The following is a 17046-nucleotide window of genomic DNA, read 5'->3' on the forward strand; positions in this document are numbered from 1 at the left end:
CGTTTTTTTTTGATGTTTTGGACTTGGTTTTTGTAATTAGATTTAAATATTCGATATGCACTTTATGGTTGCCTTGCTGTTTTACAAATGTTTTAAATGTATGTGTGTTTCATTTCATAATATGTTTTTCATTTTTTTGTGTGTTTTGTATGTGTGGGTCGCATACATCGGCTCGAGACGGAAATTAATAAATATATTCATCCTCACATGATGCTTTGAAGTTCTTCTGCAGCTACCGTTACGAGTGTAGGTATAATAAATCTATGTTTATTAATATTATTATTATTAAAGTTTATCATTATTATATGATCTGGCTCTGCTCGGGTTCGCCGACGCAGTCCTTCGGATGCGGGTGGTGCCCTGCGCTCTTACAAGTCGGTCTCGCCGTAGAGAGCTGTGCTGAAGGACATGTAGTCCAGGGCGCCGGGCACTCCGTTGGGTCCCTTATAGGGCGGCATGCGCTGGATGCAGTACTCGGCCTGGTCTGGCGGCAACTCGCGGCGCAGTTCGTCGGGCAAAATGTATGGCTAAAAGAACGAAAGAAAGGAAAGTTACATACGTTACGTTATATATGTGCATTAACTCACCTTGTCGGCTGCCAGGATTCGGAAGGAGTCGATGACTTGTTCGGCAGTGTCGGTATCGGTGCTCTCGCGGGTCATGAAGTCGAGGAAGGCGTCGAAGTGCACGTAGCCAGTGTTGTTGGGATCGACGACGGCGAGGATGCGCTGGAAGTCCAGATCACCCTGGCGATCCTTGCCAATCGAGTAGCCCAGCGAGACCAGGCACGACTTGAACTCCTCAGGCGACAGTCGGCCGGTGCGGTTCTTGTCGAAGTGGTTGAAGCTACTGCGGAATTCGTTCAGCTGCTCCTGGCTAATGCCCTTGGAGTCGCGGGTGAGAATCTGGTTCTCCACCTCGTTGATGTTGCGGTTGATAGATGTCAGCAGCTGCTCCCAGCCGACGCGCAGCGTTTCCATCGTGTAGTTGGTGTATCGGTTCTCGAAGATCATCGATTCCTGCACCGCTTGGTGGATCTTCTCCAGCTCCTCAATGTTCGGCTTGTAGGCGTAGACGGCCTGCTCGTACTCCTTGAGCCTGTGCAGTTGGTCCTCCAACGATCCCTGCAGTCCCATACCGATGGCCGTAACCGCATCCATTTGCCGCTCGATCCAGGGGCCGACAATGTTGGCCTTCTCGGCAAACTGACGGCGGAGCATCTCGTTGTTCTGCTGCTTGCGCAGCTCGTTGGCCAAAGTCTGGTCGCGTTGGGGCACCAGTTGGCGGACGTCGCTCCACTTGCGCGTCATGTCGTTGGCGGTCAGGGTGGTGTAGGGGTTCTCCAGGCCGCCGGGGATCTGGTGCTGCTTCACAATCGACTCCACTTCGCGGACCAGGTTCACGATCAGGTTGAACTCCTTGTCGGCCTCACCCAGGGTCGCCTTAAACTGGTCGTGCGCCTGGATCAGGCCTTGGATTTCCTCCATGGTGTGTACAATAAACATGTCCACAAGATCCTCGCGCGTACCATCCAGCCAGTTGTTGAACGGCGCCGCACGCTTCGCGAACTCCAAATGCAAGATGTCGATCTTCTCCAGGATTCGCTCGGCCTCGTCTAAGGCGGTGCGCCTGCGCTGGGTAAGAGCACCCAAGCGATCCCATTGGTCGCAGATGCGCTGGCACCTGGCGTTCACAGACACACAGTCATGGTACTCCAGAGTGCTGTGGATCAAAGCTCGGATTAGTGGGGATCTCTGTTCGAACAGGCTGAGGAACTGAGATATCAGATGGAATGGTGAACGCTGCGAGAATGGATGGGATAGTCGGGTAATAGTATTGCCAGTAAACCTAACCCATTTCCGTTATGAGAAAAGCCTGATATAGGCACAATTGGCGAACAAAAGATTAGCCTAAAGGAGGCATGGAAGGAACATCCATATGCTAAATGTCTGGCAAACTCTGGTGTCTGGATGGATGACTGATCGAGGATGTGGAATTCTACCTAACCTCACGCTGGACGGAGATAAGAATCACCATTGGCCATCGGTGGCAGCAGTCGGGGATAAATCGAGATTAGATAATAGGTTCGCCCGGGGCAGAAACTTACTTAAGCTCCTGGGCGATGGCGGCAATCTGCTCCACGCGATCCTGGTGGGCGGCCAGGTCAGACTCAAAGGCTTCGTGCTTCTTCTTGAGGGCCTTCAGCTCGTTGAGCTTGCACTGGCGGAAGTCCTGCGACTGCAGCATCTCCTCCTTGCCACGCGTCCAGTCCTCGTGGGCATCGGCCTGTGGATGGCATTCAAATAATAAGTTGGCCTTCACGCCAGCTAGGTAGAAAGCTTACCTTGTGCTTGAACTTCTGGGCCAGATGTTCAAGGCGCTCCAGGCGCATGGTCTCGGCCAGCAGCCATTCCTCAAAGGCCTTCTCGGCCAGCTCCAGGCCCTTCCACGAGTTGGAGATGTCGGACACGGTCTTGCCCTCGGTGGGCAGGTAGGCGGGCCGGTTGGACAGGCGCAGCTTGGTCTGCAGCGTGTTGAAGTTGGTCTCCAGCTTGGCCTTCTGCTCCACACGTGGTGGCTTGTGCTTGCGACGGTAGGTGCGGTACTCCTCCAGCTTCTTCTGCACACCTGCCAGCGAGTTGTCGGCCTGGCGCGAGTTCAACCAGGGCATGGTGCGACGGATCCACTCCAGCAACTGTGCGAGTGTGTAGGGATATTGGTCAATGGAGGGCGTCTACTTGCTTGTTTGACTACTTACATCACTGGCCAGACGCTCGTACTCCTCCATGAGGCGTTCGTTCTCCTGGTTGACCTTGAGCACCTTGCAGATCCGGTTGGCAGCGGTTTCCGCCTGTTGTTGCACATGGTTTCATGGTTGGGTGGGTGGAAAAGTGGGTTGCACATTAGAAGGCTTTAATCGTTTCGCTCTGAGTGTGCGTGTATGTGTGGGCACGGAACCAACTCAGATTTGGAAAAGCGAAAACAAGACGAACAGGAAACAGGAACACTGGGCGCCGCGGCTCAGCTCAACTCAGCTTCTATGGCAATGAACTGAACTGAACTGGGTGCCACATATAAATAAAACGTTGCAGGAAATAATAGAAACGAATCAAGCATCAATGAACTGGGCAAAAACTGGGAAAGCACAGGCCAAGGCCAAGGACTCCATTGCAGTCAAGCGGTTTTGGGATTAGAATGCTCTGGCGAATCTGCAGTTAGCATAGCGAGTGGTGTTTTCTATTGTGTTTTCTTTGCCAAAATGGCTTTAATTAGAACGCAAAGGACAAAGGAATTATTGATGGCCCCGAATTGTAGGACGATTTCTGGACCATCTCATTGAAAGCTGTCCTTCGTCTGATTCGAATGATATCAAAGGTCCCTGCTCGGGCGCCATCAACAGATGGGGACGCAGGGGGGGTGCAGTGTCCTGCTTGTGTGTTTCCTTGTAGAGGGGGAGACTATGAAGGGACATGGGTATTGTTTCGTATAACAGACCTTTTGGGCGCCACTGAAGCAGTGATAGTACGAGGACACATACGTCATCACCGCCCGCTCATCGGGCAAAGCTGTATTCTGGAGATCTGTGAACGTGTGCGTGTTGTTTGGTTTTTATATTTCAGGAGGGTTGTTGTTGTAGTAGTTGTTGTTGTTGTGGCGATAGCAGTTGCAGATTGGTTAATGGCAGTTGTTGGTTTTTGATGAGCAGAGCGAGCGGAGCGCGCACACAGAGATAATAAAAAGAGAGAAAGAGAAGAAAGCAACAAACATACAAATGATGGTTAGTCCCAACAGGCATCAAACACTATAACTATTTTTTGGGCTTATGCTAAGTTAGTGGACATCTCAAGCATGCCGGCGCACAAGGCTCGAGCACCCGAACCGCGATCGATTGGGTTGAGTTCAATCTATCAGGGCTCGGGTATCGATTCCAAGCGCCAAATCGAACACTTATATATATGCATATGGAAAGCCAAATGCGTTGCAGGTTATTGACAGCATGCATGGCGCACCGTACGGAGAGGAAACCCTTCTAATTGAACTTTCAAGGATGAAGGTCAGAAGGTCGATTGAACAAAGAGTGCTCTCTTGTCAGGATAACCAAAGGTTTCTCCGTTTGAAGGTTCAATTCCTCGAGCTCCGATTCGTTTACGAGCGCAGTTAGTAGGAAGGCTGTTAGCATCTGGCAGTTGCGGTTGCAAACGCGGATGCGGGAACGAACAATATGCATATGCACGAGGCCAACGCAAATCGAATCAAGACAAATCCAGGCGATTCAAATATGATATAGGAAAGGGCGCGATTTCGTCGCGATCCGCGCTGCCCTTCTGGTTGCTGTGGCTCTGATTTTGGCTTGACCTTGGCTCGACCTTGGCCCCGTACCGCTGCGACCTTGGCAGTGAGAGCACGTTCGAGCGGCGCCTTTGGCCAAGGCCCGCGGTGATGGGGAAGAAAGGAAGCGACAGCAGCAGCAGCAACAGCGGCAACATCGCAAAATCGCAAAAAATATACTTAGAACGAGGAAGGCATATGCTCATATATAGATATATGTATATAGATATGCCGCGCTAGAGCTAGATATTTAAGTGTATCGTGGTGAAGTTTAGTCACATTGTAATTATTCGGGACGTAGGTGTATTGTCTTGTGGGTTCGGGTACATGCGTCACATTTCCAACCTGTTGAGCTCCCTGGAAGGCGTGGTAGTAGCAGGAGACGTACGTCATGATGGCACGTTCATCCGGTTTCGGAGTGTTGATCAAATCTGTCGTTGTTCACCAATCGCAATGATTAGAGCCAGAACCCAACTGATAGCTTACGTCTACTAGTCAATCCAGCGAAAAAGCCCCCATCCGCTATTATCGCCAGTAATGGGAGGAGTATCAACTTAATGGTACAATTTTGTATCTAACTTATGGTGAAATCAAATGATAATTGGCTTCCAAACCTGTTGCGATGTACGAAACGGATTCGTTTCGGTTTTTACTTTATGTTGTACTCTTCCCATTACTAAACTTTACTCGTCCTTGATAATTAGTCCCAAAACACTCACCATCTGGATCCAACATGCGCGGAATATCCAGGTACTTCTCGGCCACATCGAAGGCAGTGTTAAGATTCTCCAGAGGATTGTCTTTGGACAGCTTGGCGTAGTCGATTAGATCTGGACGATGGCGATGGATAAGGGCGCAGAAGGCCAGACCATCCTACAAGGGAACATTGGTGTATTTATGCAACTGACAACAATCGCAAGACAACTCTGAAACTCACCTTGAACGACAGATGGAAGTTCTGTACGTTGACGTTCTTGTAGGGAGCCGTCTTGCGCTGGCACCACAGCAGCAGACCCTCCTTGGCGGTCATCTCCTCCACGGAGATGTCCTGAATGGCGAAGCGCAGGATAATCGTCCAGATCATACCCAGAGTCATCTTCAAGTTGCCATCGACGATCTCCTCGGCGCCAATGGAGACCAGGTGGACGCCCTTGGAGGCGATGAAGTCCAGAGCCTTGTTCACGTTGGCGATCTTGTGGAAGCGCATCTTGCCGCGATCGGGCTTGGGCAGCGTCTCGCCGGAGATCACCTCCAGCAGCAGCATCAGTTTGAGGCCGTTGCGGAAGTCCTCCTCGATGTTGTCGATGGCTGTACCGGCCTTGCGCAGATGGCTATTACACCAGGCGGTAAATGTCTGCGGACGTGACGTTGAACATTAATAATATTTCACAGAAATGTATTCTTTGGACGGGGATTAATGGGCAGAACTATCACTATGACGAAGTTTAATTCATTATAAGCCCCTCCTACTTAAAATCACCCTTTAAACAATATCTTCAGTATAGTTGATGAATTGATCTACTTGCATTTGGCAGGCGCCAAGTCTTGAAGGCTTAGCATATAGTCTCCTCAGCAGAACCAAAAACCAGAATTCGTTGGAAGATTTGGGAATCGCGATTCGGGACAGCTGATCGCTGATGACTGCCAGCTGATGCTGTTGTAGCTGTTCCTGTTTTTTTCGCCACCCATTTAGGGCAATCCCAGCCCAAAGATCTTTGTTGGCGGCTCTCGGCTTGGAGCTGTTCCCCCTACCTCCCTTTCGCTCGCGACCCACTGTTGCTGCAACTGCGGCTGACAGTTGCAGTTATTTTTCACCAAATGGGGACAGACAGAAGACGATGGAGCAGCCAGAACAAAGAGAAAACAAGAAAAGACAGCGGGCGCACATGTGTATGTATGTATGTACATATATAAACCAGTTCTTTTTTGCACACACTTCATTATTTCGGCGGCCGAAACCCCCAAGTCCCCACCCACCCAATCGCCCTATGTGTTCGGTCTTGGTTTTGTAAGTTTACAACGCGGAATTCTTATGGAGATTTGCTTGGCCGAGGGGGGTGCTAGCACGCCCACTTTATAGCTATGTGTGAGTGTGCGAGATCATCCTGAAATCGGTTCCCATTCACAAACCCGAGAACTATGGGCTTTGTCGGCTGGAAAATCCGGAACAATCGAAATGAAAGGGATGAGTAGGAGAATAGAAGCTGCTTGGCCTAATCGATTGACAAATGGACTGCGCTTATGGCCGTATATGCATTACAATGGTTCACCGCTAGAACGGGATCAGAACGGGGAACTGGCGAGGAGCATGGGCTCCACTTTATTGGCCATTAGCTTACAGTTAGGTGCGTGAGACAAGAGAGCGGCGGAGATCCGAGGAGAGACCAAGGCCCGCTTTAAGCTGAGAACGAGAAATGCAACTGTTAATGCAAATGCCCCTCTCACGTAACGATCACAACGGTTGGTGGGGACAGATTACACATTACCCACTCTAACAATAACAACTTGAACTAGGCCAGCCGGAGAGCACCAAAACAAGTCGCTCCGGCTTACCGCTAGGCTCCATCATCCATCCACTCGAGCCTCTGCCGGCGTCGACGTCGGCGCCAATCCACTATGCGGCATCCAGTGTTGCCAGCACAGCTCGGGTATTTTCCCGTTAAAAATACATAGCTCATTCTTAGCGTTATACCGCAGCCAAAGGTCCCCCTTAAACCCCTTAAAGTTCATATGGGTTCTGCGGCGCCAAGGATAAAAGAACTTTTTCAAAACATTGCCCTTGTGCTATTTTTATTATTCGTTGATAATTTCCCACGTGGGTCATGCTGGTAAAAAAAGGAATTTCAATGGCACAACCATATACAACCAATATGATTTTGGGTTGGTTTACTTCTAGGAAAATAGAGAATTGGTTTGAATATAACAATTTTTGGGACGTGCCTGCAAAGCCCCAACGCCTTTTCTCTCTCAATACCTGGCAACACTGACGGTCGCAGCTACTCTCTTCGCCTGATCTGTTGCATTCCGGTAACCCGTTTTCGCCTCTGATCAATTACCGTTATCGGGCAGCGGCGTTCGCGTCGACGGCAGCAGAGGCCAGTGGCCTGCGTCTGCGCCAGCGCGGATTGCAGTGCAACGCTAGAGTCGCCTGGACCAGCCTACTGCCTCCAGCTTCCATCTTTCAGATCTACGATTGAGCAGTCTTTTCGGCCGGTCAAGGCGCACGCGTCGGAATCAAGAACAGCCAAACGCCAGACGAGCACAGACGACCGACGTCCGTCCGCCTTCTTTTCCCCAGTTCAGATTGAAAAAAGCTTTTTGGGGAAAGCTCTAGCAGGTCTGGCAGTCTGGCAGCGGCGGCAGCAACGCACTCGCTCTTGCACACCCATTTTTAGCCGAGTGTAATTTGAGCGGCCCCATAGCATGGACTCATTCGCACTTGGCCAGGCTGGGCCAGGCCAGCGGATGGAGGAGGGTGGCAACCTGGCAACCCTGGCCGCTGATCCTCCTCATTCATTCACACCTTTGGCACACATGAGTCACGCGGCGGAGCCTCACCACCCACTTCCACACCCACACCAACGCCCATTCCCTCTTTACACCTTTTGTTGCGTTGTTGCGATCAATGTAAACACAAAACAGAAACAATTTCGGTGGCTGTTTTCTTTCTTTTTTCGGCTCTCATTATTCAGCAGCTGACGAATTCCGTTCGGTAATTTACGGTTACGAAATACGTATATCGGACGAGAGGAAGAGAGAGACAGTCGGAGAGATGGATGCCACGCATACATGTCCGATCATGTCAAGCTCAAGTCATTCGGCGACCGCCAAAAATCTTCATATTTTCGCTTTATTTTGCATTTTTTTTCGGCTTTTTTCGATCTTTGTTAATTATTTTCAGTTTCGTTAGTGCGCCAGCGATTTGTCATTGCATTTTCGCCATGCTTTATGAGTGTGGGTGGCTGATGAATTTCGGATACAGATACAGAAACAGATACAGATACATGGCTATATTCTGAATCCGAATCGCGTGGAAATGTGGTGCATAGGAATGCTGTCTATTTATAATTGTCAATTTCATTTCACCACCTAGGCGTCGTGTCAAAAACACAGCCTTGCACTCAATTTTGGCTGGCAATTTATAGAATTATGTATATAAATACTATATCTCTAGGTTAGAGCTCTTGGGTATGGAATGATATGGGCAAGGGTGCGGGCTCCACACCATCCTCGATACACTTGCCTTTAGGCTATCAAACGTTCCTTTCGGCCTTTTGGGCTCTTATCGCCTACGACCTTCAGGTCTGCTAGATGTCCCCACCTCAATTGCCACCTACTTATGGAGTGGATCGGTGTTTCCAGCTTTATCTGAACAGTGGCAATTAGTTGCTGTTCTTCTTCTGACGCCATTGGTATAACGGTATGCTTCCGCTGGTACACAACGACAAACAACAAACAAACAAACAAACATGCAAACAATCTGAACGACGAAAAAAGAAGATGAAAGGGATGGCAGGGGTAATTGATTGGAAACTGTTTGGAAAATAGATTGATAACCTTCGGGTTTCATTGGGGGCTCTTTGGTGATGTTCAGATCACTCTCCCCCACAGACAACAAAGGTTGGTGGAATCGAATGAGATTTTCGATTTTCATAATCATCAGAGATCGAAGGCTTTTGGATATAGGTTCTATATGTACTACGTATATATGTATGTATAGTTCCTGTACAGCAACAAACTATTTTCGTGCTATCTTCAAACATTGCTAGAACAACAAGAGCCATGAAAATCAAGAAAGAAATATTCTATTTTTAAATCGGGCCGCTGAGCTTTTTGTAGTTGTTGTTCTAGCTTTTTTGTGTTAGTCCCATATTGTTGTTGTGCTTCTTGTGCTGTTGGCTCGGTAAAATATTGAAACATAATCGAAAAATATAGAACCCAGCCAGACCAAAGAGCGCATATCCAACACATACGAATGTGAACTGCGGCTACAGTGGGCATTCGAAAATTTGCCAACCAAATGAGACTTGCTATATGTTCTTTTTCCCGAAAGATTCGGGGTCTGTTCCAAATACATCACAAGGTTAACCCTTCGCTTTCACTTTTTTTTTTTGGGGGTGTTAGAATGGAATGTTGCATATTTGTACATAAGTTTTGGCCTCAGTCTGATCGAGCTTCGTAAGTACTAAAGAAGTTCCCCTTATATTTATGAATCGATTTTTCTCTAAGTTACAGTCTTATTGGAGTAGATTCCTTCTTAAAGACCTTTAGTGATATCTTTCTAAGAGTTCTTGGCAATTTGTTCTAGTTGCTGCAGCTAGTGATCAAATGGGAGAGGAAGACATCAAGGATATGTACAACCACATTCAGGGAGCTTTGGGGATTAGGATATGAAACTGAAGCGCACTCACCTTCTTCTGTTGCTTCTCCCACGCAGGATCGAGCAGGCCCTCGCGCTCCCATTCCTCCTCCTGCTCCATGTAGCCATCTCCGTACTCCATGGAGAGTCCGTTCTCCATCATCATCTTGTGGCGCTGTCAGATGTCCCGCTCGCTCGGTATATATCTATATCGTTCCCTGTCCCGCTGCACACTCTCTCGCTCGCTCTCGCTGCTGCTGGTGGTGCTGTTGTTGTTGGTGATCCAGTTGCTGCTGCTGCCGAAGGAAAACGGAGGTTGTAGGTGGGATGTGGCAAGTTGCTGGTCTATTGGCCTGGCCGGTTGTTCTTGTTGCCGCGGGACACTTTACGGCCAAGGCGTTCGACTTGGTTTGTATCTGGTTCGATTCTCGGATTCGGTTTCGGATTTGGATGCTGATTCTGACTCTGGACAGTCTCTATATAACTATGCCTGCCTGCCTATACGGTGCGTGTGTGTGTGTTGCAGACTGATTGATTGATTGATTGACCGATCGATGGCGCAAAGCTTGCCCCAATCCTGCAAGCTCTCTTGAGGAGAGAGAACAGCAGCGACAACCTGCCACAACAGGTGGTTGCCGCTCTATTACCCGCTAGCCCGCTAGCCACCTAGCCCGCTTAACCAATACCCGCTTTCCTTAACCGATTCCCGCTATTATTCCGAGTTGAGGCAAAAAATTGAAACATGAATTTGGACTGGCAAAATAGTTGTATAACACGTTAATTTGCTGCTTAATTATTTTTGCGTTTGCTTTGCTCGTTCTGTTGTGTGTTTTCCGCGCTCGTTCCGTTTCGTATCGTATCGTATCGGTTAAAAATAGTATGTTTTGAAAAAGTTTTATTTTCGGCGTCAACGTCAACGCAGCGAAGGGAAGTGGGCGGGCCGGGGGCGGAGAAGGACGGTACGGGATTGGTACATATTTGAAATAATTTTGAGAAATAGCGCGAATTCGGATCGGAAATCGGAACTGATCCGGTAAATATAGATCGATATACTCTCGGTTCGTTCCTTTTATTGTGTCTAGTTTTTTATTGGTAGCACTTTGACTCTCCACATAGATCATATATACGCACATATTGTTCGGATATATATATATAAAGATATATGTGGCATATATAACCATCGCACGCACACGCACACACACACACCTCACACACATGCACAGTTTTCGTTACTTATATTTTGCTTTGCTCGTTTTTTTTAAATATTTCGTTTTTATATTTATTTTTCAACAAGTACAAAAAAATAACCAAAAAAAAAAGAAAATAGAGTATAACGAAAGCAAGTGAGTCGGTTAGCCAGATATATATATATGTACACATATATATATCTATATCTACTCGTGTGTGTGTAGTCGAACCAAACAAAAACAAAAACAACAAAACAATCTGTGTGGACAGCAATTGGAGCAATATCTACGTGTGTCGCTTGCGAAGAGAAAGACCCGCTCGCGTTGATAGCCAACTCAAAACTGATGTCGCGCCAGCCAGCTGCTAACTCTGAATACCGTCGCAGTCGTCGTCGCAGTCGCAGTCACCGCCGCTGCCGTCGGCGCAGCAACACACCCCACCCGAACCCCCCCATCCGACCCACCTGCCCCACATCGCCCACCGCACCACAGCAGCCGTCGCAGAGGAAGAAGAAAAGTCTGCCGTGCAGCGGGAGCATCGGATCGAATCGGATCGGTTTGGATCGCTTGCCATAGCCGAAGACCCCAACATCCGAGCATCCAAGCATCCAAGCATCCGAGCATCCAAGCATCCGAACATGCGAACATCCGAGTCACGAAGAGTGGAGCGGCAAGAGTGCCGGAGTGGGAGTGGGTGGCAGAAGAAAGTATGAATTCGGCCAGCATAAGCGTACGATTCGTGGGACCCTTTAGTTGAAAGATGAAGTGCGGGCATGCTGCTTTCGCAGGCTTTCACTCGTCTCGTTTACAATTTAATTAACGCAAAATCAACACAATTCCGATACACACTGACTATGATGAATATATATGTACGAATGTCCTGAACATGAGTTTGTTGAACGATCAGGTAATCAGGACCTGGGCATGAGTCAACTCGACGCAATAGACTGTCTTCTAAAAGCAATGGGTATCGGCAGTTCCGAACTCCTTCTTTCTGGTTTTTGCTCATTTGCAGCTGCGGTGCTGCCTGCTCCCCTTGCTTTTGCTGCGGCTGTGACGAAGAGAGCTCTCGGACGGACGCCCATTAGTGAAATTGGTAGGAAAATGCAGTTGCAGGCGACACGAAGTAACGCAAAGAAAGTAAGAGAGCTCAAAGGGGGCACCCTGTATGGCGTATGCTGTGCGCGATATGCGAAGACGACAACAACTTGTTGGCCCCTACGTCAGCGCGTCTGTCGCCCCACCTCCCTGGTTTCCTCCTCGTCTGTCAGCGAGTCTCCGCGGTTCAGACAGCATCCACCCATAGCCCCCCTCGTGGGTTTTCGGCAAACGCCCCCGCATAACTACGAAAATAGCAAATTGTTAATTTCGCTTCGAAAACTCTTTTCCAATACACACACGAAATCGCAAATCGTCGAAAAAAAATGGAGGGGGGTATTTAGGGGAACACATGATTTTATTGGCATGCTTTCATGGTTTTTCCGTGCGAAACATTTCATTTTTCATTCCACATTTTTTAACACGCTGCTACATAGGACTATTTGTGTGGGCTTCTTCTTGTCGGTGGAGAGAGATGAAATTTATGAAATTTATTAAATATGCTCGCCACACACAAAATCAAGGATAGCTATTAGCTAGACCAATAAAAACCACCCACAATAAGTGTGGACACACTGCCGTCTCTCTCTAACATTCCACCCCTCTCTTTCACTCTGTGTGGGAGCTTTCAAAAGCTCTAGATCTTTTGTGTGAATGGAGAATCTGAGAATGCGTTCACGTTAAATAGCCAGGATCTCCGACGGCAAAGTATTGTATCCGTCGACTTGTCCCAATTTACAAATATTCCTTTGGGGCGAGATATAGAGATAAGATACAACGATATAGACAGAGATAGAACCTCAATTTGCCTATTTATAGAACATAATGTGCGTCGTCAGCGGCGAGTTTTGTTCTTTTTTCAAAAACAATATCTATTCTTAGTCGCTGCTTGTGCGTTAATACCATATTTTTGTAAATACATACTAACATAAATTCCCGCTGAGACATAAATTTTATAAAAATTGACCAAATGCCATCTGAGAGGCCGCAACATCAAGGTGAGGAGTGGGGACCATCAGGCGATGTTCCACAAACCAAAAATCAATAGCTAGGGGACGCGAAAAAGGCGTACAGTGCGGTTCGAAAGCGAAAAGCGATCCTTTCAGAATCACAATAGAAGGGATTTCTAGTTGGTGAACATTTTACACATTAGAAGTACAAGATAGCGAAATCGTTGGGATCATCATTTGAATGAAATCTAATCTTGCTTTAAAACCTTTAAATGATGGTAAAATAAAATAAATTGCTTTAAAAATGCGCAATAGTTTTTAAATAGACTCGCTATTTTCGAAGAGTTTCCGCAGTGAACTTTATTTATTACCTCCACCTAATTATATCACAGATATATTAAAAAAAAAAAAAAAGAAAGCCACCCAAGGGCTGGCAGAATAACTAAGTTAACTAATAATACTAATAATAATAATAAAACTGAAATATTGAAACATCCGCGCAAATAGGCATGGATGTATATACATTTCCGCCTTCGAGAAAGTCACTCGATTTCTTCTTACAGTCCCGAAACGCACCGCTTATATACGCAAATAAAGCCATATATTCGTGTGGACAATGGGATTAATCGCAGATCCGCAGATAAAACGACCATATATCTTGTTATGCAGTTTATATTTTTTATACATAGATATATTTTGTTGCTTTTCGTCTGTAATTTCTGTATCTCGCATCTAATTGATAACGTTTGGGTAAATTTATGTTAAAAAGTAATTACAATTGATTTAGAACGGGGCCAGCACCGCAGATATGCGCCTGCTGACATATATATTTATGCTGAATTTGTATGTTTACATACGTCTGTAGATCATAACTATGCATTAATTTTAACCGTTATTTTAATATCTTTACTCGTTTAGCTTTAGCTTTAGTTTAACTTTTACTTTGCTTGTGTGCATTTTCTCGTTCGTGTTTTGTGTTCTTTTTAAGTTTTGGATTTTGTTTGTTTTTCGTTTACTGGGACATAAACGTCGAGGAGGCTAATCTTCATCTTAAGGAAAACATTTTCTATATCAATAATAATAATAATATTAGGTAATAAAAAAAAATAAACAATTACATACACATTTTGCGTAATATTAGGGGGGCTTTTGTAGGGTATAAGGGGATAGAGAGGAGAAATGCAAACAAACGCAATCACAATGAAACATTTTTCGGATGGAGAACGGGGGCGACTTTATAGTCGGGACCCTACTCCAGTTTCATCGCCAGGCCGGGCGGCGGCGGCGCCTCCAGCTGCTCGAGAAAGAGCTCCTCCAGCGGCCGGTCGCTGGTAATGCGGAAGAGGAACAGATGATCCTGGCACTTCAGGCTGATCGATCGCAGAGCGGGCAGACGCAGCAGCAGTTGCGCAAAGCGTCCATCGTCGCCCGGATGTTCTAGGCGGCAGTGCTCGTCCAAGCAAGCGTACACCTTCTCGCGGCACATCTCGATCTCCGCCCGGCTCTTGATCCCGCGTATGTCTGGGTTGTACAGTATGATGGCCTTCAAGCAGGACAGCTCGCGTCGGTCGAGATTCAGTCGCTTCATCTTCACACTCAGCTCCGACAGAATGCGGTCGAAGATGGCTGACACACCGGCCTTGATCGCACTGTTGCGATGGTACGAGAAGCTCTGGTTGAGGAACAGCTGCTGCGGCTGCAGGCCCGGTGATCGTCGCTCAAAGGAGCCGTCGTGGCCTAGTCCACCGCCCCCGCCGCCGGCACCGCCGTCATCCAGCGAAACGATGCTGCACCAGGCCACGTTCGCAATGAGCAGCTCGATCCAAGCGGCTTTTAGCAGAATCACCTGGTCGTCCAGCGGCACCTGGGCAAAGTGCGGCATCATGCGCGCGTATTCGACCATCTGGAAGAGCTGTTTGTTGACCACTTGGCACAGGGCCGACACGGCACCCTTGTAGTCCGGCTGGACTGTGGAATAGGGACCAACGCGCAGGAACGTCAGTGCACGATCGCCACACTGGGTCTCCGCTCGCTGCTCGGCCTCTATGATGCGCTCGATCGAAAAATCCCTGGACACGCTATTGGTCATGAAGTCATCGGAACCGTTGCCGCTGCCCATTCCGCCAGAAACGCCGCCTCCTCCTCCTCCGCCTCCAGAGCTGGATCCGCCTACCGAACCTGGACCGCTACTGCCGCCTCCGCTGGCGCTGAGCCTACCCGCCGCATTGCGGGCGCCGCGTTGACGCTCCTCCTGGACCGCCTCGCGCTTCATGCCGCAGGTTAGGCACTTCTGGTAGCGGCAGTACTGGCAGCGGTTCCTCTGCCGCTTGTCTATGATGCAGTTGCGGTTCTCCCGGCAAGCGTATGTGAGATCCTTGCGCACTGTGCGCTTAAAGAAGCCCTTGCAGCCCTCACAGCTGTACACGCCGTAGTGCTTGCCACTGGCCCGATCCCCACAAATGGAGCAAAGGTGCTTGCTGCCGCTCAGCGGATGGTTAGGCGGATACTGCTGCTGTACTGCAGCGGCTGCAGCCGAATTGGGCGCCTGCGCCATTTGGGCATCTCCAGCGCTGTTGTTGTTGGAGCTGGCGGAGTTGGAGCCGGGCAGCACGTGGACCATGGACATGGCCTGCATGAAAGGCACCGGACTCTCGGCCTTTGGCGAAAAGCTGCTGTTGTTGCTGTCGTTCAGCTGCGAGATGTCCGGCTTGACCTCCTCCTTGATGTGGCTCAGCCGGAAGCTGGCGTCCTGGTCGCAGTTGTCCATCCTGGGCTTGTGATGTGGTGCTGCGTATATTGGGGGAACTGGGGGCAGCGCCTCCTCCGCCTACCGGTTTCTTCTTGCTCGTTCTCTTTGTGTGTATGTGGTGTGTCTTGGCTCGCTTTCGCCTCTCTGTTGGGGTTTCACTTTGCCAACGCCACCGTGTCCGTCCGTCCGCTTTTCGGTCCGTTGGGCCAAGTGGAGCAGGTTGCAGTTTCGTTGTTGGTGGGGTCGTTGCTGCATTTACATAATCTTGAGCCGATGGAGCCGCGCACTCTATTCGCTCGCCTCCAAACAATTGCGCTTTTTACCAACAAACAAAGAATGCCAGACTTTCTGACTAATGAATAAATACCTTTTTTCGCGTCGACATTTTTTCTCAACAAAGACAATCTCACCACAGCGACGCAACTCACCAACGTAGGGATGGACTGTAACACAGGTTGCGTCGTCACGAGTCACAGTCACGACTGCTGAACACTGTATAAAATTAACAACGGCGATGGTATGACCTTAGGTCATATGGTATAAAGCATATCATATAAAGCATCTATAAAATTACGTACTCCTCTTTTTAATTAATGCACGACATAAGTACATATATCGGTCTCTCAATTGAAGAACAGATTCGTGACTGGGCGCAATCGCATCTCTAACTCACCACAAAGTGGAAAGGGCTGTTTTCCAACTCACGCAAACACTTTTAAGTGGGCGTTAATGACCCAATTAAAGCGCTAATGCCCATCGCAGCTCCCGCAAAAATAAGTGTTTTTACTTTGGTAACCAATGCGCAATCAATCAATCAATTAGTTCAGTCGAAAACCAGAAAACGGGAGTAGCGACAGCCCTGGCGGCGCCATTGCGAAACTCACCGCACCAACGGCGCATGCAACCCTGCGTCAGTCTGGCTCCCCTCCTCACCGCCTTGCCACCCACACAGTGCACAAATAATTTAGCGCCGCTGCAATTATGCAGAATAGAAATGCAAAATGGAGACGTGAATGTGCGCCAATTTCACCGCTGCCGGCGGCAACCTCGGCCCCAAATCGCAAACGCCGTCGCCGAGAATCGAGCGGTTAGGCTGCTGAACCGTGAATCCAAGACCAAACGGAACCAGAATTGGGCGAAATGCAAATGGAAGTGCAACTTACTTGCAGCCAGTGGCTTTTGATGCGCCGCAAGGTAATGGTTGTTTATTTACTTTTTTACTTGGCTATCAGTTATCAGTGCTCGCGAGCACACACACACACAGGCACGTCACTGACACGACACACCACACGACGCTGATTTAATTTGTTGCAATCTCTATTGTAATTGTAGTAATTGAGTCCATCCCATCATCACAAAGAGACGCGACGCGGT

General features: G+C 48.4%; 2 protein-coding genes across 5 annotated transcripts; both read right to left on the minus strand.

Annotated features, from left to right (window-relative positions):
* Positions 1 to 131: 131 nt before the first annotated feature.
* Positions 132 to 17042, minus strand: LOC117146727 (alpha-actinin, sarcomeric). 4 transcript variants are annotated; one of them, XM_033313167.1, is made up of 10 exons: positions 16836 to 17042; positions 9741 to 9981; positions 5267 to 5683; positions 5049 to 5202; positions 4609 to 4760; positions 2759 to 2851; positions 2345 to 2695; positions 2108 to 2286; positions 588 to 1722; positions 132 to 527 (listed from the first exon to the last, which is right to left on the minus strand). In XM_033313167.1, the coding sequence occupies exons 2-10, from the start codon at positions 9852 to 9854 to the stop codon at positions 369 to 371; spliced, it is 2754 nt and encodes a 917-aa protein (XP_033169058.1). In that variant the 5' UTR covers positions 9855 to 9981; positions 16836 to 17042; the 3' UTR covers positions 132 to 368. The 4 variants fall into 4 exon arrangements, with proteins under 4 accessions (XP_033169058.1, XP_033169057.1, XP_033169059.1 ...); XM_033313166.1 differs by having other exon boundaries at positions 9741 to 9984; XM_033313168.1 differs by lacking the exon at positions 4609 to 4760 and adding an exon at positions 3496 to 3581 and having other exon boundaries at positions 9741 to 9984; positions 16836 to 17041.
* On the minus strand, positions 13580 to 16109 carry LOC117146733 (protein ultraspiracle). Its single transcript, XM_033313179.1, has one exon. It carries the CDS (start codon positions 15688 to 15690, stop codon positions 14173 to 14175), a length of 1518 nt encoding a protein of 505 aa, XP_033169070.1. The 5' UTR covers positions 15691 to 16109; the 3' UTR covers positions 13580 to 14172.
* Positions 17043 to 17046: the final 4 nt, after the last annotated feature.

The sequence above is a fragment of the Drosophila mauritiana genome, chromosome X (genome assembly GCF_004382145.1).
Source record: "Drosophila mauritiana strain mau12 chromosome X, ASM438214v1, whole genome shotgun sequence".
NCBI lineage: Eukaryota > Metazoa > Arthropoda > Insecta > Diptera > Drosophilidae > Drosophila > Drosophila mauritiana.